The sequence below is a fragment of the Ciconia boyciana genome, chromosome 6, assembly GCF_034638445.1.
Source record: "Ciconia boyciana chromosome 6, ASM3463844v1, whole genome shotgun sequence".
In the NCBI taxonomy this organism is placed as follows: domain Eukaryota; kingdom Metazoa; phylum Chordata; class Aves; order Ciconiiformes; family Ciconiidae; genus Ciconia; species Ciconia boyciana.
This window is the reverse complement of record NC_132939.1, coordinates 65,508,136-65,533,870: the sequence shown is the minus strand read 5'-3', so window position 1 is coordinate 65,533,870 and position 25,735 is coordinate 65,508,136. Positions and strand designations below refer to the sequence as shown.

Here is a 25,735-nt window from a genome sequence, read left to right as displayed (position 1 = left end):
AAGCAAATTTCTAATCCATTTAATATGTGCCCTGCAAATTCTATTTTATGCTACATTACTTATTTTCATATATTTTGGGCCAGACTGTTTTTGTGGGTTTTTTTTTCCTTGCAGTGTGTTTATAGTAACATTCCTTTGTGGGTAGCTAGCTGGTGGTTTCTGAACAATTCCCTGCTTTCATTGACACTTTCAAGTTACTCTCCCTGTCAAAATTCATGTCAAAGATTCCTGTAAGCTCTGGGACAGTGACCAAAAAATTGGCGTATATCCATTACTGCATAGTGCTATTTTTGTTTGCATAAGGCAAGTGGGCCAGGATCATGAGTCACTAGGCAACTGCTAATTTATAGATCAATGCTGAGCTCATTTCTGTCTGTTAGCATGACATCCGGTCCAGAGCTGGCTGAAGAAGTTACTGCAATAATAAAACATTCTATAAGTGATGCCTTATCTATTGTTTTTAGAAGCACTAATGAAGTTTTATTGGTTTGGTTTGGGTTTTTTGTCTCCTTACAGGAGACTTTCAACAGCTATCCCCAAGACAAAGTCATCCGAGATAACTCAAGTCTTCCTTCCTACATGTTATTGACAGATATATAAGAAGCAGCTTGCCCTGTTCCACAGGGAATTTCATATAGGTGCCCAGTGCCCATCTGAGTTCATGCCTCAGTTTTTCATGGCCTGTGATCCAAAGCAATGAGAAAATACAGCAATTCAGATTATTTAAAAACATGCAAAATACAAAGCACAGACATACATATTCATCCATATGCTTCTGTTTAGTTCATTTACTTTAGAAAAACAGTGAACAGTTGTCTGTAAAATCAGGTGAGCTGCAGAGAGAGCAGGGCTCCACAGCACTGACATTCATTCTGCATCATACACTCTCTGGCATGAGGATGCAGCCCAGAGCTGCTGGGAAATAGCCTTTTCCACCCAGAGCTCAGATAGTCAGGGGTTATTCTAGATAAAACACTAATGCATATGCATTTAAAGTCATGATTCTGGATTGTCTGTGACAACTGTCTGTCGCTAGTGACATACCTGATACAACACACTTTTATCCCATTTGATCCTGCAGGTCAAGCTGTAACTAGTTTGGGATACATGCCAGAATGCTCCCCAAAGAACATCTATTTTTGGCAGTGCCAAAAGCAAGCAAGTGCTCTTCTCCCCTTGCCACATTTGTGCCCATGGCTCATGGGACTCTTGTGAACTGACTTAATGCATCACCACTGCTGGGCCAAACCCTAGAAGCCTTCCGCAGTCTTGTTTCAGCAATATTCTTCTTGACCTCAGTGGGAGTAATGACTCTGCATCATTAAGTGGAGACACCAATATAACTAGATCATGTTTCCAAATATTGTCCGTGCTTATCCTGCTAGCCTAACTGCTTCCAATCACAGCTGAAGGGGTGACATTTCCCAGGTGCTTAATGGGAAATCTATTCTTTTAAATACTTCAAAGACATATCCATGTCTCACATCAAAATATTTATACTGCTAAAATTATTAGAAAAAACACCCCCAAAACTCTCTCATACATCTTACCTGATACTAAAAGCTAGCTAAAGTGCTTACAGTTTCATTAACACTAAGGCAGAGAGAGCCTAGTTTCTAAAACGTAATCTCTCTTAAACATTTACACAAGGTCCATCATGACTGCTTCTTGCCACTTAATCTGACGTTTCATCTAAATATGCACTGGTTTGCAGAGGTGATACCAGAAGCACTTGGATTAATCAATGGCACAGTGGAAGTCAGAAATATTCCAGTGATACAAAGCAGAAGCAGACGAAAAGCTGCACATAGATTACAAACAGTATTTTTTTAAGGATGGAGACCCTTCTACAAATACAATGATGACTGTTTAGCAGTACCAGTGAAACCAAATTGTCTACTAGCCTATAAAAATATCAACATCAGTGGAAGGCAGAGACAGAAACACATGCCCATGATGCACAGTGATCCATGAGAATCTGATGAACATCAATTTCAAAAGTTTCTACGGTAGTCAGCAAAACTTCAAGGACAATTCCAAAAGTAAATATACAGCAGCAAAGCACCACCAGCACTTAAACAGTTGCTTTGACTATGCTATGAAATGATTTCAAATTATACTAAAAGGCTTTAGCAGAATTAGAGCAGAATGTGCCACAGCAGAAGGTGAAAGATAACACACTTGAAATGATTAATTCAGTCTGAGATAGGTTTGAAAATCCTTTACATTAAAAGAGAAACGTAGCAACTGCTGCTAGATGTTTTCAAAATACTGTACATGCAAATATACATTTTAGTGGCTTTACAAACCAACACAAGATTATCTAGCAGTAACATTATGTAGCTCTTCATGAGCTGAGTTAATGATTAATATTGTAATGCTGCCCTGCATGTTTGCTGCAGTTGAAGAGATTAGGATATTACGCACACAGATTTTAGGCTGACAGAGCAGGTCACTCTGAGATGATTCAGTCACCTAGAAAGGGCCAAAAGCGTTTCACAATAAATGTTGATTTTTACAATAATTCCCTTCTGGTAAGAGAGGAGTGCTTTCCAGTCAAACAGAAATCCCTATACCCAAATTAGATCATTTGGCTTTCCTCACTGCCAATACTGAGTCATTCCATTAGATGCTCAGAAACAAAAGCAGTTGCATTTTGCTACTCATAGTACCAGTGAATATCTGAATTTGGATGCCACCTCCAGTTTTAATGCTTAATCATTCAATTACTGTTTAAAAAGTATTAAACAGGTCACAAAATGGTATCAGTTGGCCTAGCTGCCTAAGCTAATTTACTGAGAAGGTTGCCCCTAAGAGTCTTTGTCAATGAGAAAGAAAAGAAAAGGAGTAATTTGCCAAAGAGGACCGTCTTTCTTGCAGGATGCAGTATAAAGGGAACAGAACATCCTTCCCTTAAGCAAAATTGCATAAAATTTCTCTGGAGAAGGCTCAGAGTAGATGATTGGTTTGGTTTTTTTCCTTGAATTAGAAAGTGTGCACAATTTTCAGAGTGTTAACATCCCCTTCTTAATTTCAAATTGTTTCACTATGTACTTGTTACAATATGTTAATTTGAGAGAGCATATTTGGACTCATAGACTTACCTTGTTACAGACTTCTGCTAAAAGAAGTGGTATATATATTTTTGTCTTTGGGTAAGTGAAATGTAGCACCTATGGACAGGGAAGTCGAAGACGAAGCCAAAACACCTTTTACCACGTAGAAATAAACGGAAGCTGTCTGCCTTATGTGGACTTGGAGTGACATCTGGTGACATGAAAAAGCAGTGCAAGTAATGAGACAGATTGATCCGCCTTGGTAGAACTGCAGAAGCTCTTGAGCAATTTTCTCCTTCTCCATTAAAAATGTTAAGAAATATTAATACACAGACTTTAACAGAAGTCTTTGCAATTTTCAATAAATTTATCCTCCTTACTCACAAATCAGACATCTTTGATGATATTTGTTTCAGTGAGGATCCAATTTTCTGCTGAGCAATCCTACCACTGGAAAACATTCAGCTGGTCTCACTGCATGCAAAAAAATAAACAGCGATTTAATTATAATTGTTCTCAAATTGATAAAATTAATCCAGTGCAAATGGCTCAGTGAACATGGCTGTTTTGGTTTAAGAATGGCCTGTTTTATCTCATGCTCACATTTCTAATTGATATTACCTAAGCCACAGTAAGCTTCTGTGCTGCAGTTTGGCACAGTCAGTTTACATTGCCCCCTGAAGATAAACTGCTGCACAGACATGACACCCTCCCTCACCAAGGCAGATACATGAGCCAGCATAAGACTCTCTAACCCTCTTTTTTGACATTTCACAAACCAGCTTATCAGCTACACTCCACCACCCCACACACTAACAAAGCAAGAGTAAAAGTCATTGCAGGTTAAATTAATCACCAGCACTGGGCCAGGTGCCCGGCAAAGGGATGGGGAAGGTCTCCAGTGTTTTGCTGCCAGACCATTGGCCTAGCACGGCTGAGGAGCACAAGAACCCAGTTTCCACAGGCCCATTTTACTAGGCTTACTGGTGCTGAGCCCTCTGGGATGTGTCAGTCCCCCTGCCCCTGCAGACTCCTCTCACTGGGGTAACCACCATGGCTGCAGCCCCTGCACACGACACCTATCCCGCCTCACACACACGCCTCCAATTGGCTGCCGTTCTGCCCCACCTGGCCCATGGGAGGGGGTCACCTCATCACACACTCGCCTCCGGTTGGCTGTCAGCCCGCCGGTGGGCGGGGCGGGGCGGTCACCCATACACAGCCATCAGCGCCAGGGGTGTGGGGGGCGGGTCAGGGGCTGTTCTGGGGGCCCAGCCCAGCCCAGCCCAGCCCAGCCCAGCCCAGCCCAGCCCAGCCCAGCCCAGCCCAGCCCAGCCCAGCCCAGCGACCTCGACTAGGCCGCAGTGGGCGAATAGGTGGCATTACTCTATGGTAATGTATTATATGCAAGCTGACCATGGAGGTAGTGCTCCAGAAGAGATGCTGGCAAAGCCATGCCCCTTCTAGGTGAGGTAGAACAATTCCCTGAGCTCCCCTATGGAGCCCAGAGGAGCAGGCATCCACCCAAATCTAATTCAGATCTAATGTAATTTCCTTAGCTGTTGTAAATGGAAAAATACATTCTTCGTTTCCTGTCCTAAATTACTCGCTAGAGGGGCTGTGTGTCATTAAATACTGTGGCAGAAATTCAAAAGCAGTGGGGATGTGGTATATTAAGGATGTAGTTTGTGCATACTGTGGTTAATATACCGTGTAAGTGCTTTCAAATGAAAAAAAAAAAGCTGCTGCAACAATCATACTCTTATATACTAAGAAATGTTTGCTAATGCTAAAGACTAATAGTAGCAGCTGTGTGATTACTTAAAAAAGTTGTAGCAGACATTTTATACTCTCGATTGTATTCTGATTTTTTTTTCATACATACAGAGGGGCTTTTATTGAGGTTTTTGGTGAATTATGAGCTTCATTTTTAACACATCTTTATGCAAATACAATTTACTGAGTCCCATACAAGGATAAGTGGGTGCAATTCCTCACCCTTCCTTATAGAGATGGTCAGAATAGTTTATGCTATACTACTTTCTGGACCTTTAGAATCTAAAAAAAGTTAATTAAAAACATAGTAAGTCTAAGTATTCCAGGCAATTTCAGCTTTCTTCTGTTGTAATCTACATTTTGATTCCATTAGAAATACAGATTCTGGAACTCAGTCTGTTAGGAATTTAGATCTTCTTTCCAAACTTCTTGGAAATCCTGGGACTTATGAATTACGTGGGTGGCTACACAGGTGATAATGTTACTGTACTTTTTCTAAGAAGATACTAAGAAATAACAGTCACTGCAGAGAACTCAAGAGATGATGCAAGTGATAACCAAAACCAGAACCTTGAGGAAATAATTATGGAGCTGGTAAGTTATTCATTTGGTTTTGATTTTAAACTGGGTTTTTTCCTCTCAGTACTTCTATAAATATCAATGTCCTTGCTAGAATATACAATTATTTTTGCTTCTCTAGAGGTACCATCTGTAGGGTCATCTCCATTCTGGAATGCCCCAAAGGTGGTATAGGGCTTGCTAATAACAGTTTGTGGTGATCTGAACATTTCAGAACTGTGGGAAACACATTAGTAGTTAGGATGCAGAAATGAGACGAGAGAGAGAGAGAATCTTCAGAGTAAATTACATTTAAGGTACAATTCCCTACTTTGTCTCTGTTTCTTGTGAAGTGCCCTGCAGAAATATTCGTATACAGAAACAGAAATAAGCTTGTTATATAAATTTGGTCAAAATAAATCTTGGAGTTTTGACTCAGTCCTGCATTTTTGTAGACAATGGATAGTTGTGAGCAGAATCAGGTGATTAACTAAGATAGTGGAAATTTTGTCTACTATGAACTGGTTAGAATTTTAAAATGGAGTCCCATTCCAGTTTAAGACACCTTCATTTAGGTGTCTACAGGTAGTTGTCTACACATATGTTTCATTTTTTGGCTCTCATTACAGCCAGCGGAAATCAAGGATAGGATTCAGCTGCATAGATCTATAGCTGTCTAGTGCCATTTTACTTGCCTCAAGGTATCTAAGACTCCACACGTATCTAGGACGATATACAGAAAACTGCACCCTACTGGACAGCTGCTGCAGGATACTTTAAGGTCTCTGAAATCGCAATGGATATTCTGAATCCCGTTCTTAGTCAATATAGTCAAGGGAACCTGTAGAATAAGTCAATAATGTAAACACCTCCTGTCTGGTCATCTGAATGGCTCTCCAGGATCCTTTGGCTATATGGGTTAAATATCCTGACTAACATGAGAGCTTAGGCAAGAGGCACACATGTGGATACCTATTGCTTTAATCTCAAACTGAATCTCACCCTTAATGATATTCCATGTAAACTTTTTATTTTTTCCTGGCCAAAAGCTTTTATTATTATATTTACTTGATGCAACTACTCCAGAAGTGGAAAACTATAAGACTGATAAAGTGCACCATCTATCCTCATATGTATATATGTATGTATGTATGTGCGTGTATGTGTACTAGCTTATAGATAAAGTTATGGATTTCCAGTTTTTAATTTTCATTAAAATCAGCATAATTGAAAATCACTTGGTTTTAAATTGAAGGTGCATTCTGAGGTGTGATATGAAGCACTCATGTAATACTTTGCAAATCTGCTTTGGGAGCAGAAGAAAGCTACTTAACTGCAATATACTGAATGTGGCCAAAACTGCAAACACATTTTACTGCAGAGGAAGTTTTAAAAGACACTGATGTTAAGCAGCTATTTCTAATTGACTGTAATGGCAGTAAGACATTCTACTGTGTAATGCATTTTTTACAGCATGGACATAAAGAGAATAATAGTTGTATTTCATTTCCAGTACACATGGAATGGATTGTCTTACGAGAACGATGATCAAGAGGGACAAAACCAACAGCACTGGAGATGTTTTTTCTCAGGCTATCCCAGAATTGTAGGCATGAAATATTTCCCAAGTATAACTACTCTCATTCTCATTGGACAAGGTATTCAAAAGATTTCAGACCTAGAGTACTGCCTGTTGCTGAAAGAGCTGTGGATTGCTGAATGCTGTTTAGTGGTAAGTTAACTATGAGTTTTCTTTCTAGCCAACTTTAGCCAATTTGCAGTCCCTTACAATGATAATCATACTCTTTCACAAACACTCCTTTCATCTGTTCAAGGAAGAAGGCACTATTCAAAGGAGTCAGGATCTGGCACTTCTTCACTTAAGTATCCAAAAATACCATTTTAGATATGGATCAAGTTACATCTGTTACATATTACAGCGTTTTGTAATTTAGAACCTATTGTTGGATTTTTCTCTCTCATTAGAAACAATTTTTTTTTAAACTAGAATAATTACATTGAAACCTTTTCCAGGAAGCTGGTTAGAATGAAGACATTTTAATGAAAATAATACTGTATTTAAAAACACATTATCATTTATCATGAACCATTGTAGGTGTTACTACTTTTTCTTTGTTGGCTTAATTGAAAAGCTTTCTAAATCAGTAGAATTCTGCACAGGGGGTGTGGTCTCAAATTATTTCAGACTACCTAATAATTTTCTGTGCAAGTTAATGGCATCTTGACAAAAAAGAGTGACATTTTGTTGTTTAGTGCTGAAAAGTAATATCTCATCTTCTATTGCAGAAAATAGATGGTCTACAAAAACGTGTAAACTTGCAAAAGGTTTATCTTTACTGCAATGAAATTTCCAGGATTGAAAATCTGGAAGCCCTAACAAAGCTGAGTGTACTTTGGTTGAATAATAACCTGATCAAGAATATAGGGGTGAGTCTGGTGTCCTTGTTATGATGTCTTTTCTTCAAATTTGTCTAATGTATGGTATTTTAATAGTATGGTATATAAATGTGTCTAATAAGTAGGGCTAACTTTTAGAATTATTGAACAACAGAAAGGACAATTTTAAAGTTCAGTTTATAAGAATTAAGGCTGAAACATTATTTGGAACTAATTGGCTGTCAAGCTTTTCTGCATATGCAGAGTTAACTAAATCACTTATTTTCAAAGATCTCTGAGATTCTTGCTGGGGAAAAGATTATTTTAGGGGTTTTTTATAACTGCAGATTTTTGTCTGCACTTCAGTCTTATGTAAAAGGTTTGCCATTTAATTTTTATTTTAGTGTTTGGATTTTTAATTTTTTTATAACTTGGAGCAATTAACTCCTGTTCAGGAAAAGTTTTATCCTGGCTTTTTCTCATGCTGTCATATATCAAATTAGCTCTTATGAAAAATTGGTTTCTCCCCTTCCCCCAAAAATGAGTACTCTTCATGCTAACCTTTGAGTTGGAGGCAAGCCTAGAACCAACGAGAGCTCTGTGATTAGCAGTTTGGCATGTAAAGGGAGAAGAAATGTGTAGATGTCCATTTCTAGCAAAAGACCATGTAGCTTTCTGAATTACCTGACTCTTCACACCCCAACAGGGAGACGGAATTGCTGCAGCTCAGTCCATTTTCCCTTGGGAGAGTACATGAAAAAGGGCAGAGGGAGATACTGATACCAAGATTAAAAAAAGTAGTTAGAGCAGAAGGAGATGCTGATAGGGATGAATGAGACCAGATCACTGTGAACCTTCAAAGCCATAGAAAAGAAGAAAGAGAAATCAAAGCTGGGCATGTTGATAGGGAAGGAAAGGGAAGACTGAGAAACGACAGCTGACAAAGTACAAGTGTAAAGGCAGTAGAGTGTTTCCAGAAATGATTATTTATTAGCAAGGACACTACAAACACTAGTGGCATCTCACTGCAAAGAACTGCAGTGTCATCATGGAGAGAAACGATTGACATCAGTGATTTAGTTCTCATGATACCCTGAGGCTAAGACATGGGCTGCAGCCAAAAGCTAATGAGTACTCATGACATGGGGCATGATCTGTTAGGCTTCTCATGCACAACTGTGAAACTAAGGCTGGGAGACTAGGTTTATTTTCATTGCAGTATCATTTACAAAGGCTTTCCAAGCTAATTCCCTTTCGGCAAAATGCATTCTCTCTTTCCATGTCAAAAGAAAGCTATAGTTTACAACAGAGGCTAACATTGTTTAGACTCCAGTCAAATTTGTTTTTACATTTGAATGATCTGCCTCTTAGCCTACAGGCTCTTCAGCGTTTGCAGTGCTATATTAGATTAAAACTCTATTGTTTGTAACATTCACAGGGCTTACATACTCTGCAGAATTTGCAAGAGGTCAACCTCACTGGAAATTTGATAGAAGAAATAGGAAGGTGATATCAGTCTGGCATTTCTAGCATGAGCGTTCTGATTACTACCAAGGATTTATATACATGGTTTAATCTTTCTCTCATTCTAATAAAAATTTCCTACCAACTTGCATGGTTCCAAGTCATATCCAATATACACAGCCCTGATCATCCCAAAGTCTGTGTCAAAACTCCCTAGGGCTCATCTTTACTTACTTCAAATTCCTTTCTATTGCTGTAGCCATGTCAAAGATGACAGAAAATAGGTATCAGTGCGATTTGTGCATGTATCTGTTTTTCTTTTTCACTGCCTTTTGTATAAAGGGCTTTTAGTTTAAATCTAAATCAAGCCTGTTTGGTTATAAATGGAAATGTAAATCATGCCTGCATTTCTGAACAAATACTAGAGAATCTATTAATTTTTCTTGGTCTATCTTTCTCTGTAATACAAAAATCTTCCAAATGCTATCCCTGCGCTTTGAGTGGAAATTGAGACTAATATATTACATGTATGATGTCATTGTTTGTGTTAATTATTCTTCAGAATAATCAACAGCCAAGTTTCTAGGACACTTAATGTGCTGCAGGGGATCCATTTCCAGTTTCAGTTCTGCCAGGATCATAATTATTTGAATCTGGTGTCTCAAGCCTTAGGTAAGTGCTTTGACCAAGGGGCTCTTAAATGGAACTGTACCAAGAAGGAAGCCTTAGAGATCCAGTCCAGAACAGTGGACTAGGTAAGATACTCACCTAATGTGGTAAACTGAGTTTCAAGTTGCTTCTTTTCTTCATCCAGTACAGGTGTTTGCAGAGGACCTTCCTGCTGAGTTCCCAGATTATCATGGTTATTGTCTATTCTAGCTGATACTATAAACATTTCTGAAAGGTCTGTGTTTTGCAGATTAGAAAGCTCTTTCTCACCCAATTCTCCAGTTACTGGGGCGGGTGGGGGCTGATTTCCAACTGGTTAGTCTGTTGCCCTTCCTTCAAGAACACTATAAACAACATAATGGATCAGAGTCAGACTGTGGTTGCATCACTGCAACTGCAGTTATTCTAAAAGTAGAAGACCTGTGTCACAGATTTTCTGTACAGCAGTTTGTAAACATTCCTAGTAGGTCTCTAATGCACTTTGAGTGAGCTCTTTGCACATATGTCTATACAAATATAACTGAAAAAATATTACTGATTACGTAAGTAGGACACCTTAAAAGTACTTTGATCAAGAGTCAACAGATTCTTTTGATCAAGGGTGCACAGACCAAGGACTCTGCCAGCGCGGGCTCATGCCTTTATGGTCATATCTTCCTTCTTTGCTTGCCATATGTAGATCAGGTAGTATCTAGGAAGCAGACATGCACTTCAGTCACCTCATCTCTTTATCAGAAGTGCCTATAATCAGTGCATACATGAATATTTTAAATAATATTCACATTGGGGTATGTGGGCAGAGTGAGCTAAGTTGCTTTCTTTAAGAAGAGTTTTATGGAAGTTTTATACTTGGGAGCCAAATCCTTGCTTATTATTCAAAAGGAATGAGTAGTTTATTCTCTTGCTTTACCTAATCTCAGCTGCATAGTGGCTTGATTGATCCTAAAGATTTACCTCTTAAAAAAGAATGCAAAAAGAGTTTTGCTTCCACAAAGCAGAGAGTAAGTACTATGCCAGACAGTAATCAAACATGGGGAGAGAAATGATCCCTGCCCCTAGGTGTCTGAAGAAAAGCTGCAGTTCCATTTTAACTGTACCCTCTAACTCTCTTTTTATTGCTGAGACTTGCATCATAATGAAGTCACATTGAGGGATTCATCCTGCCTGGTTGAAACAATGGTCTAATTGATATGAATAAGACTGGGATATGAGCCAGTATACAACAGAGCAGTTGCTCAGAGCAGAGCTGTCCCTTTGGCCAAGTAATTCAGCTTTTTCTATTGACAGTCAAGAGTTTGTATTTATTAAAATAGTTTTCTGTTTTGATGTTTTCAGGTATGCTTTTTAGTACACATCTAGAGGGCTTATCTTTTGAGGAAACATAAATAAGATAATTTTCCTGCCATACTTTAACATAACCTCTTGCTTTTGAATCCTAATGGGTCTTTTTATCAGCTAGAACGTGAATTGGCCAAGCTGCAAGTGTTGGGTAAAACATCAAGTAATAAATCTCTAAGGAGTAAGAATCTGGAAACTGAAAAGTCAGTTCATGATAATGAAGTAGAGAAAAGACATGTCTTGAAAAGTCGTTCTTACAAAAAATAAATGCACTGGAGGAACGAATAACATTCTGGAACAGAAAACTGAATTAGTATGTTTAGTGAATTGTACAGGAACAGTATTCTGATATTTTCAGACATTAATAATTGGGTATGATGGTGGCTGGGGATTAGGAGATTAATAACAGGACTTGAAGCCTCTCTCACAGTTGTTTTTTATAAGGTCCAAACTAGGAGTATTGCAAATATCATTCAAGTGGTGGCTGTTATGTGGTGTGAATTACTGGATCCAGGCCAGCTTCTAGTAGACAGATGCTGCCATTCCCATTACTGGTGATCTCAGGAAATAGGAAAAGGATTGAACAAAAGTAGCTGGGATGAGGAGTTATATTGGACCAGTGGCTGGAAAAGTTTTCTGGGCCTTTAAACAGTAGAGATCCAGCAAAGTGCTGTGGGTTTTTTGGTTTCTGTTTGTTGTTTTTTCCCCCTGTAATTCCAATATGATTTTAATGGCTTCTTTTTCTTGTCATTCTTGATTCTAGCTTAGGACTTCATGAGCCAAATTAACTCTAAAGTCAATGGCCAGCACAAAGAGATTCTCTACACACAGAGAATCCTTCATAATAGGGCATGTGGAGGATATCAATGATGCCATAGACCTAGTGTTGGATGCCAGCATGGGTCTGAAGCTCATTCTACAGAATTTTTATGAACAGAGAATTGGATGGCCCTCTTCTGATGAGTAGAAAGCTGTCTGTTCTCTCTCTGATATTCTGCAGGACAGCTAAGGCATACCATTCATCTGGCCGGTTCTAGCTTTGTTTTTGTGTCTAAGACCAATGAACACTGTTCCTATCTGCAAGTGTAGTACAAAGAATCTGTAGTGCATCAGGCCCGAAAAGAATCAAATAATTCGATTTTGCATTTGAGTGGAAATAGTATACTGAAGTAGTACTGTTCTAAAGCTTGTTAATAAAGAGAGGGAAAGACTGGCAATCATCTCAAGGATGGAACAACTGATGGAAGTGTGGGAGAATTTAATCATACTGTGAAATTTGTTGCTGTTGCTTGCCACTGATTTCATGCCAGTGCCTCACACTGCACCCAAGTCCAGCATGGTTTCATTAGTGCTGTAATTTGGACTGACATCATTATGAATACTAAAGAGTGAGCTAAGACCTTCTCTTACTTGAGGAGGTGATTCATTTAAGTTAATGATTACGGAACAACGGTGAGGGTGAAGTGGATGAAGCTTGGTGTTATGGATCAGTATAGGACCAGTATATCCAGGTATTAGGATCAGTATGTCCACAGTTGTAGTCTTTCAGATTTTAAAAAAAAAAAAAAGTCTTTCTGTAATCATTAGTCTAAATTTTTTGCTTAAAAAAAATTAAAAATAAAAATTATGTTAATTTGTCCTGTTAGGCTGTTCCAGGCAGAATTTAAAAAGATTTCCCGGTGGAAATGAAGAAAAGTTTTAATTTGCTCGTACAATTCTTGTTGATGGAATTGGAAATAGTGGGAAACATTCACTTTGAAGAAGCTTTATCAAATAATCCACAGTAAACTTTTAAAGATACTTCAAACTAGAACCTGTTTCTTATGATTCCAAGTTAGTAATTTTTAACAAAACAAATTTATTTCAAGGATCTGGAGTATTTTGAAGCATCAGTGCGCCACAGACTCCATTTGCAGATAACTGACAAGAAAGGAAACACTCTCTCCTTTCTCCTTCTCTTGGTGGTGTACTAGGCTGAAGGTTTGAGCACACAAAGACTGATTTTTTTGTTGTTGTTGCCTTTATTTTTTTATTACCTATTTATGAAGCCTTTGATTTTAAAAGAGGAAGATAAAAGAACAAGCAAGCTATCCAACTGCTTTTTAACAAGAGTGATAATGATTATTCTAAGTTCCTACACAGCTTTACTTGTAAAGAAGCATTAGAAGTTGCTTACATAACCTTTGTATGAATAACCTTGATGTTTAGTTGAGGAGAGATTCAAATTTAGACTGGCAGTATTTCAAGGTCTGTTTTCTGCTTGAGTACTCCAAGCTTGTCCACCTCAGGTATGCCTTCTTTTTGTGTTCAGGGATGTTTGTTAGAGCTGCAGGTAGTTCTGTACTTACAGGTTCCATTTGAGGTTGTTTATAAATAGCATTCTGCTTCCTTTTAATGCCACTTTCTCAGGCCAAGGATCTTTTTGTCTTGGCAAGAAGAAATTAATAAATGACTCTTGGAGGGATAAAAGCCAAACCAAAGGTTTTTGAATGAGTAATCTTAGCACAGAATCTTTTTGAGAAACACCAATATTTTTATGAGTTGCAGTAAGGATTTGACTGTTATATATTCTTTTTTTAAGAAAACTTTCCATTGATTGAAAAACTGGAGAACCTACTGCATTTCTAGGTTGATTCTCTTTCTAAGGTGTCTGATTACCCCATAATCTTTAAGGAATCTTACAGTACCAAATGGAAGTACGGGAGTTTATTGTCTTCTTAGTCAGACACAGAGAAAATGGCCACATATTTTTTAAGTGATTTGACTGTACCACAGGGAATAGGTGAGCTTCTGCCCCCAGGTTCCTGGCTGGCCAGTGGACTGTCTCCTCTTTCTCAAGTTTGACTGTAGAAGCTTGTAGGTTCTTGCAAACCATGCTCGCTTTATGCATGATTGTGCTTAGTATAATGGAACTGCTTATTTGCATAATGAAGAAGGATTTAAACAGATTTTAAATATGACAGTGCAAATAGAGAAAAGGAACACAGTGAATCACATATGATTAGACATTGATGTTTGATGCCTAACTTGAAATGCAGCATTTGAATAAAATAAGATAAATTTATTTGTCTCCACTTGAGAGAACAAAGTTATAATGAAATGAAACAGGTTAGAGGTATTGCTTGTGATTCTTTCTTCTGAATAGGAAACAAAAGAAAATCATGTAGATAGCACTGAAAAATTAAGTGCAAAACAAGAAGAAAATACTGTTAACTTAGTGCTCTCCTCTGTGCATTTCTGCACACAGGTTTAGTTCTTGTTGTTATATAATTTAGTCACGATTCTGTACCTGGGACTTCTGAGTATACAGCATCATGGGAATGGAAATAAATCCCATCTTTAGAGTGCACAATCAAATTCTGAGGCTGAAATTTAAGAAGTTTCAAATATTTCTGTAAAAAGAAGTTTTCGGTGTGGCAGAGTAAGTGCCTGAGTTTTAAGAGCTATTTAGTGTAGCACTGGCCTGTGAACAAAGTCATCTTTGTGATTATAAGAACAGAAACATTTTGCAAAGCATCAAATAATTTAGGATTATTAAAAAGTTTTACCCAGAGAGAGGTGGCTTGAAGTTCCCCAAAGTCCCTATGCTTGGTGTTTCTATGACTGGTTCTTGGACTTCAGAGGTCCATAGCTTGGTAGAAAATACCAGGCATGAGAATTGGTTCAGATTTTCGCTGTTAGAATCTGGGTCTTACCTCATCTGTTCCTAATATGGTTACGAAAACAGAGTAAATATTGTTATCAGTGGCCATATTTCTGAAAGTGGAAAGCAGCAGTAGATAAACAATGCAGAAACAAAACAAATCCCACTCAGATGTATATGCATTTGTATTTCTTCTGTATCACAGGGAAGCATATGCATACATCAGGACAGTCACAAGGTGAATTTGTATCCATGCAGGTAGGTCCCAAGTTTTTCTGGGCAAGTCTCAACTTTGAAGTTTGTGTGATTGTACTCATTTATTTAACTGCCTTCCAAGAATCAAGTTGAGACTTGTGATGCAGCCATGATCTTTGTCGTAAGCACTGGGACACATCTGCCCAAAGCAGCTTGTAGAACCACGTCACCAGTGGAGCAATGGTCTTGGGACACCCAGTTGCGTGCTTGTAGCTGAGACAACCCCCATTGAATCCATTTCTTTCTTTGCATACTGATCAGTTCACTGGCTTTATGTGTGACTGTATTGTTACAATTTTAGTGCAGTTAATACAGTGCTTTTCATCTTTTTATGTGCATTGACTATGTTTCATCATAGAATCATAGAATACTTTGGGTTGGAAGGGACCTTTACAGGTCATCTAGTCCAACCCCCTGCAAGAGCAGGGACATCTTCAACTAGATCATGTTGCTCAGAGCCCCATCCAGCCGGACCTTGAATGTTTCCAGGGATGGGGCCTCCACTGCCTCTCTGGGCAACCTGGGCCAGTGCCTCACCACCCTCATTGTAAAACATTTCTTTCTTAAATCCAGTCTAAATCTGCCCTCCCTTAGTTTAAAACCATTGCTCCTTGTCCTGTCACAACAGGCCTTGCTAAAAAGTCTGTACCCGTCTTTCCTATAGGCCCCCTTTAAGTACTGGAAGGCTGCTATAAGGTCTCCCCGCAGCCTTCTCTTCTCCAGGCTGAACAGCCCCAACTCTCTCAGCCTGTCCTCGTAGGAGAGGTGCTCCAGCCCTCGGAGCATTTTCATGTCCCTCCTCTGGATCCGCTCCAACAGCTCCATGTCTTTCCTGTGCTGAGGGCTCCAGAGCTGGACGCAGTACTGCAGGTGGGGTCTGACCAGAGCAGAGTAGAGGGGCAGAATCCCTTCCCTCGACCTGCTGGCCACGCTGCTTTTGATGCAGCCCAGGATATAGTTGGCTTTCTGGGCTGCGAGCGCACATTGTTGGGTCATGGACAGCTCTTTGTCCATCAGTACCCCAAAGTCTTTTTCCACAGGGCTGCTCTTGATCCCTTCATCCCCCAGCTTGTGTTGAAACCGAGGATTGCCCCAACCCAGGTGTAGGACCCTGCGCTTGGCCTTGTTGAACCTCATGAGGTTCACACAGGCCCTTTTCTCCAGCTTGTCCAGGTCCCTCTGGATGACATCCCGTCCTTCTGGCGTGTCAGCTGCACCACTCAGCTTGGTGTCATCTGCAAACTTGTTGAGGGTGCACTCGATCTCGCTGTCTATGTCATTGATGAAAATATTGAACAGCCCTGGTCCCAGTACGGACCCCTGAGGGACACCACTCATCACTGATCTCCATCTGGACATTGAGCTGTTGACTGCTACCCTCTGGATGCAACCATCCAACCAATTCCTTATCCAGTGAACAGTCCACCCATCAAATCCGTATCTCTCCAATTTAGAGAGAAGGATGTTGTGGGGGACCGTGTCAAAGGCTTTACAGAAGTCCAGATAGATCCATTGCTTTTCCCTTGTCCACTGATGTGGTAACTCCCTTGTAGAAAGCCACTAGGTTGGTCAGGCAGGACTTGCCCTTGGTGAAGCCATGCTGGCTGTCTCGAATCACCTCCCTGTCCTCCATGTGCTCTAGCATAGCTTCTAGGAGGATCTGTTCCATGATCTTCCCAGGCACAGAGGTGAAGCTGACAGGTCGGTAGTTCCTAGGGTTATGCTTTCTACTCTTTTTAAAGATGGGCACAATGTTTCCCTTCTTCCAATCGCCAGGGACTTCACCTGACTGCCATGACTTTTCAAATATCATGGAGAGTGGTTTGGCAACGACATCAGCCAATTCCCTCAGGACTCTGGGATGCATCTCATCAGGTCCCATAGACTTATATATGTTCAGGTTCCTACATGTTTATATGTATATGAAAGTTTATGTTATACATATAAATATATGTGTGATTTCTGTGTGTAGAAATCAGAGCTGAGATCTTGGAGGGAGCTGGAAGACCTTTTCAATCTTGAAAGCAAAATCTTATCTCCCTCAGGGACAGCAGGTACTCTCTGAGGTCAGGACATTTTAGCTGCTAAAATCAAAATGCATTTCCTGGGATTCAAAGTGTGCCCATTCTGAGATGCAGTATTTCAGTTAATAGCGTAACATGGCTCAGCATGTTTGGGGCGGGGGGGGGTTTAGGGGGTTTTTTTTGTTTGCTTGTGGGTTTGGGGGGTGGGGTATGGTTTGACCCTGAAACAGCATAGCCATGAGAAACGTTCAGAGGTGGGCAGAGATTATCTTGTGGATTGTACCACTTCCAAATTTTTTCCTATAAGCCTTTAGCTAAAAGTTATTTTCCCCCATAGCTGAAACACCACTATTGAGCTTCTAGTCCATTCCAGTACAACATGAAACAGATTTGTTCACCCCTTGCTACTCTTCACTTAAAGCTGGAAACACAAAATGACCCTCACTTATAGCTTTACCTGAAATCATTTGACATAGTAATCTGTATCAGACAATTCAACTACCCACTTCCAGCACTTTTTTTGGCCCATAGGGAAGTCAGATTGGCAGAGCTAATGATTTTAGGAGCTCTTTTCATATTACCTGTAGAAAACAACACTTTTCGGGAAGCTCCCCAATGCACTCTCTATTATACTGGTAGGATACCTTCCAGGTTGTATGAAAAACTATCTCATTGTATTAGCTCCTAGTATGGGTAAGCCAGATCAGCTCCATTCATATGTATTAGAGCCCATTCCAGTTGCTGATAGGCAATTTATGCAGCTTCCCTGAGAAGCAACTGTCAGCCCAACACCGTTCTTAAATTGAAACCTCATGGTCTGATGCTTATTTTGGCAGAGAAGTCTAGCAATAATTAATCAAATCCTCACACTAACCTGCTGATGCTCAAACTGCAGTGTTGTAAATCACCAGAAATTACATCCTTATGAAAAAGAATTTCAAGAAGAAAATAAGTTATCAACAGTTTTGTAGTATATGTGTCAGGTTCTGGATCTCCTGTCAACATTTATTGTACTATTCTCTTTCTTCCCATGCTATTGCTACCTGCCTGCTAGGGATCTTCAGCAAAGACAAGACTTGTGGTTCCAGAGGCAAATAAATTATTTCTTTTTTTAATGTAATACAGAACATGGAGACTACTCTTACTGATTATAAAGAGGCAGGGAAAAAAAAAAAAGTCTTGCAAGTGATCTCATGATTACTGTGAACATCAGTATTATGGAATTTGTTAATTATAGTCTGTTATCCTTAGTAAATATTGTGCAATGTATAACATTTATATGGTCAGAATGCCTATTCTTGTCTCTTGCCTGCTTTTGCAACAGCATAATGAAAACCTGGAGTCTTTCCCTATTTCTTCTCTTTGCAGTTTTTTAATAAAAAAAGATGGAATCTCTGTCTTATGTATGCAACCCTGAATTGCCAGTTAAGGAAAAGCAGCTGCTACAAATGCCGGAGGATAGTTCCAGGGTCTGGAAGTGCATATGGTATGCTACATTGTGGACAGAAGAATGCTGGTGTTTAGTAAAGGATAGCACAGAAGAGAGCAGGCAGAAAAGTGCTGCTGTCTTTTCCGCCCTCCTTTCATCATTTTTCTTTTCATCTTTCTTCTGTTTTCTTCCCCCATTCTCATCATATTTCTTCGTGTTACCTCTGCTTCATTCTTCACATCTTTATGCCATCTGTGGCAAAGGCATGATTAGTGCTTTCCAGTTTTTCTCATCACCTTCTTGTCCTTTCCTTGCCCTTTCTCTTTTTGTTGCAAATTGTCTGTTCTCACTCACCATTTCTCATCAGTGCCCCCCCGCCTAGAATTTGCGGGGACTGATGCAGGACTAGTTTGGAAGTTTCCACAGTAACAGCTGCAGCACCTGTATTTACTGCCTGTGGAACAGATTGGCTCAGTGGTTTCTTCAGCCATTTATTTTATAATTTTCATTTGTATTTGTCTGAACACAATATTATGTTGCTATTAATTTGTTCTTCCTACCAGTGCTAGCACAAAGCATAGCATGGGGTTTCAGTTCTTTCAGTGTCAGGTCTAGTAATATAGCATCCCAGGTCCTGGCTTGCAAGCCTCGTCCTAACTCTAAAGCACTGCCTCCTTTGTCATTAATCCTAAATTTAATCCTACTCCATTTATCTCTGGTAGCTCCAGATACCTATCCCTAAAGATAGGGTCCCTCTGGCATGGATCCTAGTTGTCAGATGAGTCATAACCCTAGAAACTGTAAGTCCTGTCCCAGTGACCCTTTCCATCTCCAGACTGTAAAATAGCCAGACAGATGGAATATATTATTTCATACTGAGTAAGAACTTATGAATAGAAGAGGTATTTTCACAGACTCACAGAATGGCTGAGGGTGGAAGGGGCCTCTGGAGGTCACCTTGCCCAACCCACCTGATCAAGCAGGGTCACTTACAGGAGGCTGCACGGGACCATGTCCAGACAGCTTTTGAATATCTCCAAGGATGGAAATATTCAGGTAAGGGAAGTTTTCATTCTGACTTATGAAGGAAGAGAATAGAAAGTAGGAAAACTAATTCAGGGCTGCTCTTCTCTAGTCCCCATTGCTCTCCTTTTCTTCTTTCCAGCCTTGTGCACACCTGCCTTTCTGTTTTTGGTCTGAGAAGAGAGCAGATTTTTGGGTGGCAAGATTGTATTTGCAAATACAGTATCTATTGTCCTGTTTTGCTTTAATATTGTTTATATCGTGCTAGTTTGTAGAGGCCCCACTGAGATTCCTTTTTGTTAAATGCTGTATAAGCATACAGGAAGATGGGCTCTGTCCCACAGAGCTAGCAGTCTGATTTTCTTGTCTGTACCTCTCATTCTGTTGGAATAATGACACCATAAACTATTTTCTTATTCTTTGCTTTCCCTGCCTATCATCCCTTATCATAATTCATGGCTATATTTTCATGCTGCTTAAATTTGTTTACGTTTTTAATGGATGGTCTCAGTCAAATATACTTGGCCCTTGCTTTAATCTTTGCAGCAGTCTGACAGAAAAAAAAGCTTTTCTTCTCTGTAACAGTCAGCATATGTGAATGTTCCGGAACAGAGTTTCTGAAACAATAAGCTAAGGCAGAAGGCAAAAACAGCAGTGATCCTGAGAAGTCATTCAAGCATGGTAATTCAAAGTTTGGAAAGATCTTGTAAAATATTTGCTAGATGGCATGTATAATTGCTGTTACAGAAAGAACATTTTGTAAATACTGTAGATGGCCATGACATGGCATATACAGCCTTGAAAGGAGCTCTGAAACTTTGCTGAAATCTGTCCCACTGGCATTTCTGTGTATTAGAAAGCTCCACAAAGGGCTTGGACTACTGGGAGTAATCCGCAGACAGGAGTTTGAAGCATCTGTGAGAGATGTCCTCATGTGAGAAATATTTAGATATGTCTGATCTTTCCTAGATGAGTGAGGAAAGGCACAAAAATGTTGGGCACAAATGTGTCCAGGACAGGGCATTGAAGGGAAAAACACCAGTCGTGCTGTGTGACTCTGTCATTGCAGTGGCTTAGGAATGATCAAATTTCCATTGACTTTAAAAAAAGTCTTAAAGGTAATTAAGTGTTTACAATTTTTGTAGAAATGTGGCTTAACCTAAATTAGTACACCTCTCTTCCCTCTGCTCCTCCCCACAAAGAAAAGAGACATTTCTCATCTTTTCTAGGGTTCATTTAGCATCAGCCAACAGGGCAGTCAGCATGGACTTCTGGCAAGTTCATCAGCATATATATAGCTTGAGACTAGCAACTGCACATACTACCTTTTGCTTGGCCTTGGTGTCATAGGGAGCTTGAGGAAGCTGGATTTACTGCAGTATGGAACAAAGAGGTTGGAAGACACAAGTCCAAAGTCCTGGCCTTGCAGGTTCCACTGTTTATGAAATTACTTGTATTTCTGATTTCACTGGCTTTAAATATTAGCTGGCTACAAATGTTAAATTTGACAGTGTAATCTTTTTAGACAAAGTATATTTTTTTTCATAAAAAACATAAAAACAGAACCATAATATATATAAAATACATATTTTTATTTATATGTATTACATACATATTAGAGCATTCATTTGCCAGCCCAAGATGTAGCCTGCTTGTTATTACATTAAGCATCACTGTTGTATTATCCTATCTGCACCTCCAAGCTAGAATTAGAAACATTAAGTGTCTTTTCTCCCTCACTTAGGGAAAGCAATAATTGCAAAAGTTTTCCTTGCCCGCAGTGCTCCAGCTTGTGCAGTGAATCCATCTATCAAGTCAACTACCCAGAAGCTAATTCAGTATTTAGGCCATGGAAATGCCTAGAAAATGATGCATCTACTTCTGGCAACGGTATGTATTTGTAGGCACTTGTTACCATAAAGTTAAGGTGAAATTAACATTTGTATTCTAAACTCATCTTTGACTTTGGGTTGTGTCAAGAGGTTTCATTCCTCAGAATACAGTCTCTGCTCAGCTGAAGTGCATGTTTTCAAAGGCAGTAACAAGCAAGAAGATTCCTCTTTCTTTAAAAAGTATTTGCGCTTGTTTAGTTCACAGTGTGACAGTAAGCTGTGCCACACTGCTATTTAGCCATTAGTCCACACTAAAAGTAGCTTACTTTATGCAGTTTCATACCCACTGTTTGTACAGTGGAATTGAGGGAATGTTGCAGAGAGCGATATGCATATACCACAGACAAAATCTTCACCCTTAAAATCCACAGCCTTTATCTTTAAGCAAAATAAAAATGAGTACTGTGGAGAAATACACTGTTATAAGTAAACAGATTAAATCTCTGTATCATATGTATCCTCTGAGTGATAGATTCTGGTTTACCCTATTTTTTTGCAAGAGAACAGAGTGGGAATTGAGTAATAATTTTACCTGTTCACTCTGACATACCCTCCAAACTTTCAGATGCTAACAGGGAGCAACATCTGTCTCTTTATAAAGGAGATGGGATTGTTTCTGGTTTCTTAGGAGGGAGGAAATTAAAGCTAATTTGGAAGGTGATTACACCATAATATGATGGAGTGGTTTTGGACAGTGCAGCAATAAAAGCACTGCAGGAGAGCTGTCCATGCTTTCAAGATCTAAGTTAGTCTTTGGCAGGCTGTGATCTTCATGCTGGAATCTGACAGTTGCTTATGGTACATGGTGTATTAGATAGCCAAGTTAAACTCCTTTATTAGCCTGTGTGAGTCTGTATGGCAAAGAAAGTCTAATGGCAGAAAGGAATAAAACTGATGCATCTTCATGGAAGGAGATACCTTTTACTCATTAACATTCTGAAATTAATACCAAACTTAGATAAAAAACAATAATATATCTACCCTGTTTCCTCCACTTTAGACATGTGGGCTTCCTTGGAACAGAGAAATTGTGACTGCAGCCATTGGCATTGTGAGTGCTTTGTGTTTGACCATGAACTGGCCCTGCCAGAATACATTGCTGAGTTTGAGTACGTTACACTGGTGTGAACTTTGTTTTTCCTACTGTGATATTAGAAGGCAAGCTTTGTATTTCACAGATCAAGAGAAAAAAAACAAGTAGGTAAAATTAAATTCTGTTCTGCTAACATGACCTGACAAGCCCGGGTTGAAGGTTGATTCTCTTCTGTCCATTCTGTCAGGGCCAGATAAAACTTCTGTGGAAGTCAGTGAGAAACTTTCCACTCATTGTAGTGAGATTTGGATGAGGCTCTTATTTTGTATTTGTAAAAAGCATAGCAAAGAAAGCAAAGATCCTCTCAGTTTCAACAGATTAAATGAAATGCAGCTGAAAACTAAGTCCTCTCTCACTAAGAACTACTTTCTCTGGGGTACCATCCAAAGTAAAACTTACAGTATTGACTGTACAAAGGATCTCATGGGGTCTTGCAGGAACAAATGATCTTTAGTTGTTTGATTTAAATTGTGAGATGTGCACTTTTGAGAAAAAAAAAAAAGAAAATATATTTTCTTCCTCAGCTGGTATTCTGAACAAATTTTTCCTTGATTCCTTCTGTTCATTTTTACAAGCACATAGTGCTGCTTTTTCACTCATCTAACTTCATAACTTGCTGCTAAGGTAGAAGGGTTTACTTCAGACTCTGAGTTACTCTCTCTGTTAGAAACAGGAGAGTATGGGGAAGTGGGATGTTCAGCTCTGGCGAAAGGAAGGAGAGAGTCGAATTCACTGATGAGTCAGGTCTGCTTGGTCCCATGGTCCAGCGTTAGGCTGCTCTACTGTGATTCTTGGACTTTGAGAATTTCAGTGCATAGGTGTAGTTCTTTTGACTCTAACCAGAGTTCTGTATGGTACACAACAACCCCTACAAGCAAAATCATTATGCAGTGCTTTGATGATGAGGTGATTAAACCCAGTTTCTAGCAGATCTTTGTTACAGAAAGATTATTTCCTGGCTTGTTTGCTATTAAATTCCTAATTGAACTTCTCTCATTTTACACTCAGTATTCAATTTATTATTTAATTAAAAACTAGAAAGTTTACAAATTTCAAATGCCTTTTATTTTATATAGCTCAAAAAACAGTGTCTGTCTTCTACATGCAATATAATTGTGGAAGAGGGAAACAGAAGCACAGAAAGATTTATTCTGTCTCATGATTTAAAACATGATGATGAAGTTTTGAACATGGAACCAACAGTAAAAGTGAGGCCTCAGATTGCTTGCTTAAATGAAAAAAAAACCCAATATTTTCAGTGGCTAAGGCCAATATTTAGTCAGGTACAGGTGAGGTATTGCTGTCAAATTTTCAGTAAAATAAATGTATCATGTAATTGTTAATTTTTTATTCAGGTTGGCCCATGACACAAAAGTTAAAAATTAGGGCTTCCATTTGGGCTTGATTCTGATGTTGCTTACATTTACTTAACATCACTAGAATTTGTGTTCCTCTGCCTATCAGTTATTATACAATGTGAATTACAATTATTGGGCTGAATCCTAATTGCATTTCCTATTCTGTAAAGGACAAGTAATTTCAATGAAAAGCAGTTTTGAGAAGAATGCCTCTGAAAATAGGACATGAACTAAACTTTCTTTTGAATTTTATGAAATACATGACTTCATGCCATTATGCCAGTTGTTCTTGAAAATATTTTTTTTTGTCAGATTTGACATCACAAGAACGTAGCCTAGGGAAAAAAACATGAAAACTGTAGCAGGCTACAGATTTTAGCTTCAGAAATACATAGTGTTGTAATAGCTGCATAGAAAAACATTTCTTCAGGTGGACATTTATATGCATAATTCTGACATTGCATTCATGTGCATAACTATTGTGTGGCACCTTCAGTAGCCACCTTTTCTGATGAAGTAGCCCTGCTAAATATCTGATACATGAAACAGTGACATCGTTTCTGAACTGTCCCATTTTTAACTCTAGTTTGTGAGATGGTGTTATTTCTTATACTTGATGGTTATGTTTTCAATCCCTTTTTTTTTACAGTTTCAAATAAACATTTTCTTTTCTAAGTCTTATTTAGAGGCAATGTTAAGAAAGAGGAGAGTAACAATTCTCTTGTTATTTTACCAAAGTGACATCTTTCCAGTGATCTGTGTTTGCAGTGAGATACTAGCAATTCTCATCTCACTTTGCCTTTTCCTTAGTATCTGTTGCCTGTCTTTGCTCAGCTCCACTCTTCCCGTACTGCTCTCTCATAATGGAAGAGTTGCCAGTTCCTTAGTGTCGGCGGCATCTGTTCCCTTCTCCTGTGAACCAGTTGACTGTCTGACTCACCATCTTACCCAGGTCACTTCTATTTCAGGGAGAAGTTAGAGAATACATAGTCTTAAAATAAATGAAAAAGAGTCATCATAGCCTTTATTGCCTTTTCACTATTTCATGTTAGTTTGACATTTAGACATTTTATAGTCTTTGTATGGTTTACCTGTAGGATAGTATTTGTATTTGCACTCCATCAGTTGAAGCTTTTTCATTTTAAAGGCAGCCATGGAGTATTATAGAATTTGGCTGCATGTCCAGTAAAATTGTAATTTCTGTTCTACTTTTGGCCTAGGTTTTGAATTTGAATGGGAACAGCCTGAGCAAGCTGCAGGATATTTCTAGACTTAAAAACACTTCAAAAGCTTATCATCAGCTTTAATGAATTTACTTCCTTAAATAATATTTATGACCTAGTGAGAAATTAAGCTCTAATTCTTTTTTTAAGGAACATTTACTAGCATAAATATTCTTGCATTGTGGGGTGTGCTCACAAGACAGGATTGGGCCAGGATTCACACAGGGGAACAGAATGGGGGACTAAACTAGGATCATGAGTACTGTGATATTATTAGCATCCCACAATTTTGGTGCCTGTTGATATTGTCTCCAATTTGAATCGCAATATTACAGTGATATCACTTTATCATCCATCTGACCTTTATAATGGTCATTTCATTTTAACAAATAGAGTAACATGTCTGGAGCACACTAGGTCTCCCTCAACAGACCCAATACTGAGCAAGGGGAGTCCCAGGCACTGGATCCAATTAAGTCTATTTAAAGATTAAATGTCTCCAATTACTTTAACCAAAGTTTCCTTTGTGACACTTCT

General features: G+C 39.0%; 1 protein-coding gene across 1 annotated transcript in view; it reads left to right on the top strand.

Annotated features, from left to right (window-relative positions):
* LRRC9 (leucine rich repeat containing 9) overlaps positions 1–25,735 on the top strand; it is a 64,875-nt gene that overhangs the window by 21,724 nt on the left and 17,416 nt on the right. The window contains 20 exon segments of the mRNA XM_072865495.1: positions 5,333–5,377; positions 5,380–5,426; positions 6,904–7,122; positions 7,698–7,838; positions 9,226–9,293; positions 9,814–9,923; positions 10,600–10,604; positions 11,376–11,478; positions 11,481–11,571; positions 12,919–13,041; positions 14,506–14,679; positions 18,092–18,099; positions 18,558–18,737; positions 20,218–20,313; positions 21,377–21,436; positions 21,439–21,522; positions 22,525–22,646; positions 23,694–23,906; positions 25,196–25,246; positions 25,248–25,316. Of these exon segments, the coding sequence (XP_072721596.1) occupies positions 5,333–5,377; positions 5,380–5,426; positions 6,904–7,122; positions 7,698–7,838; positions 9,226–9,293; positions 9,814–9,923; positions 10,600–10,604; positions 11,376–11,478; positions 11,481–11,571; positions 12,919–13,041; positions 14,506–14,679; positions 18,092–18,099; positions 18,558–18,737; positions 20,218–20,313; positions 21,377–21,436; positions 21,439–21,522; positions 22,525–22,646; positions 23,694–23,906; positions 25,196–25,246; positions 25,248–25,316 (2,009 nt within the window).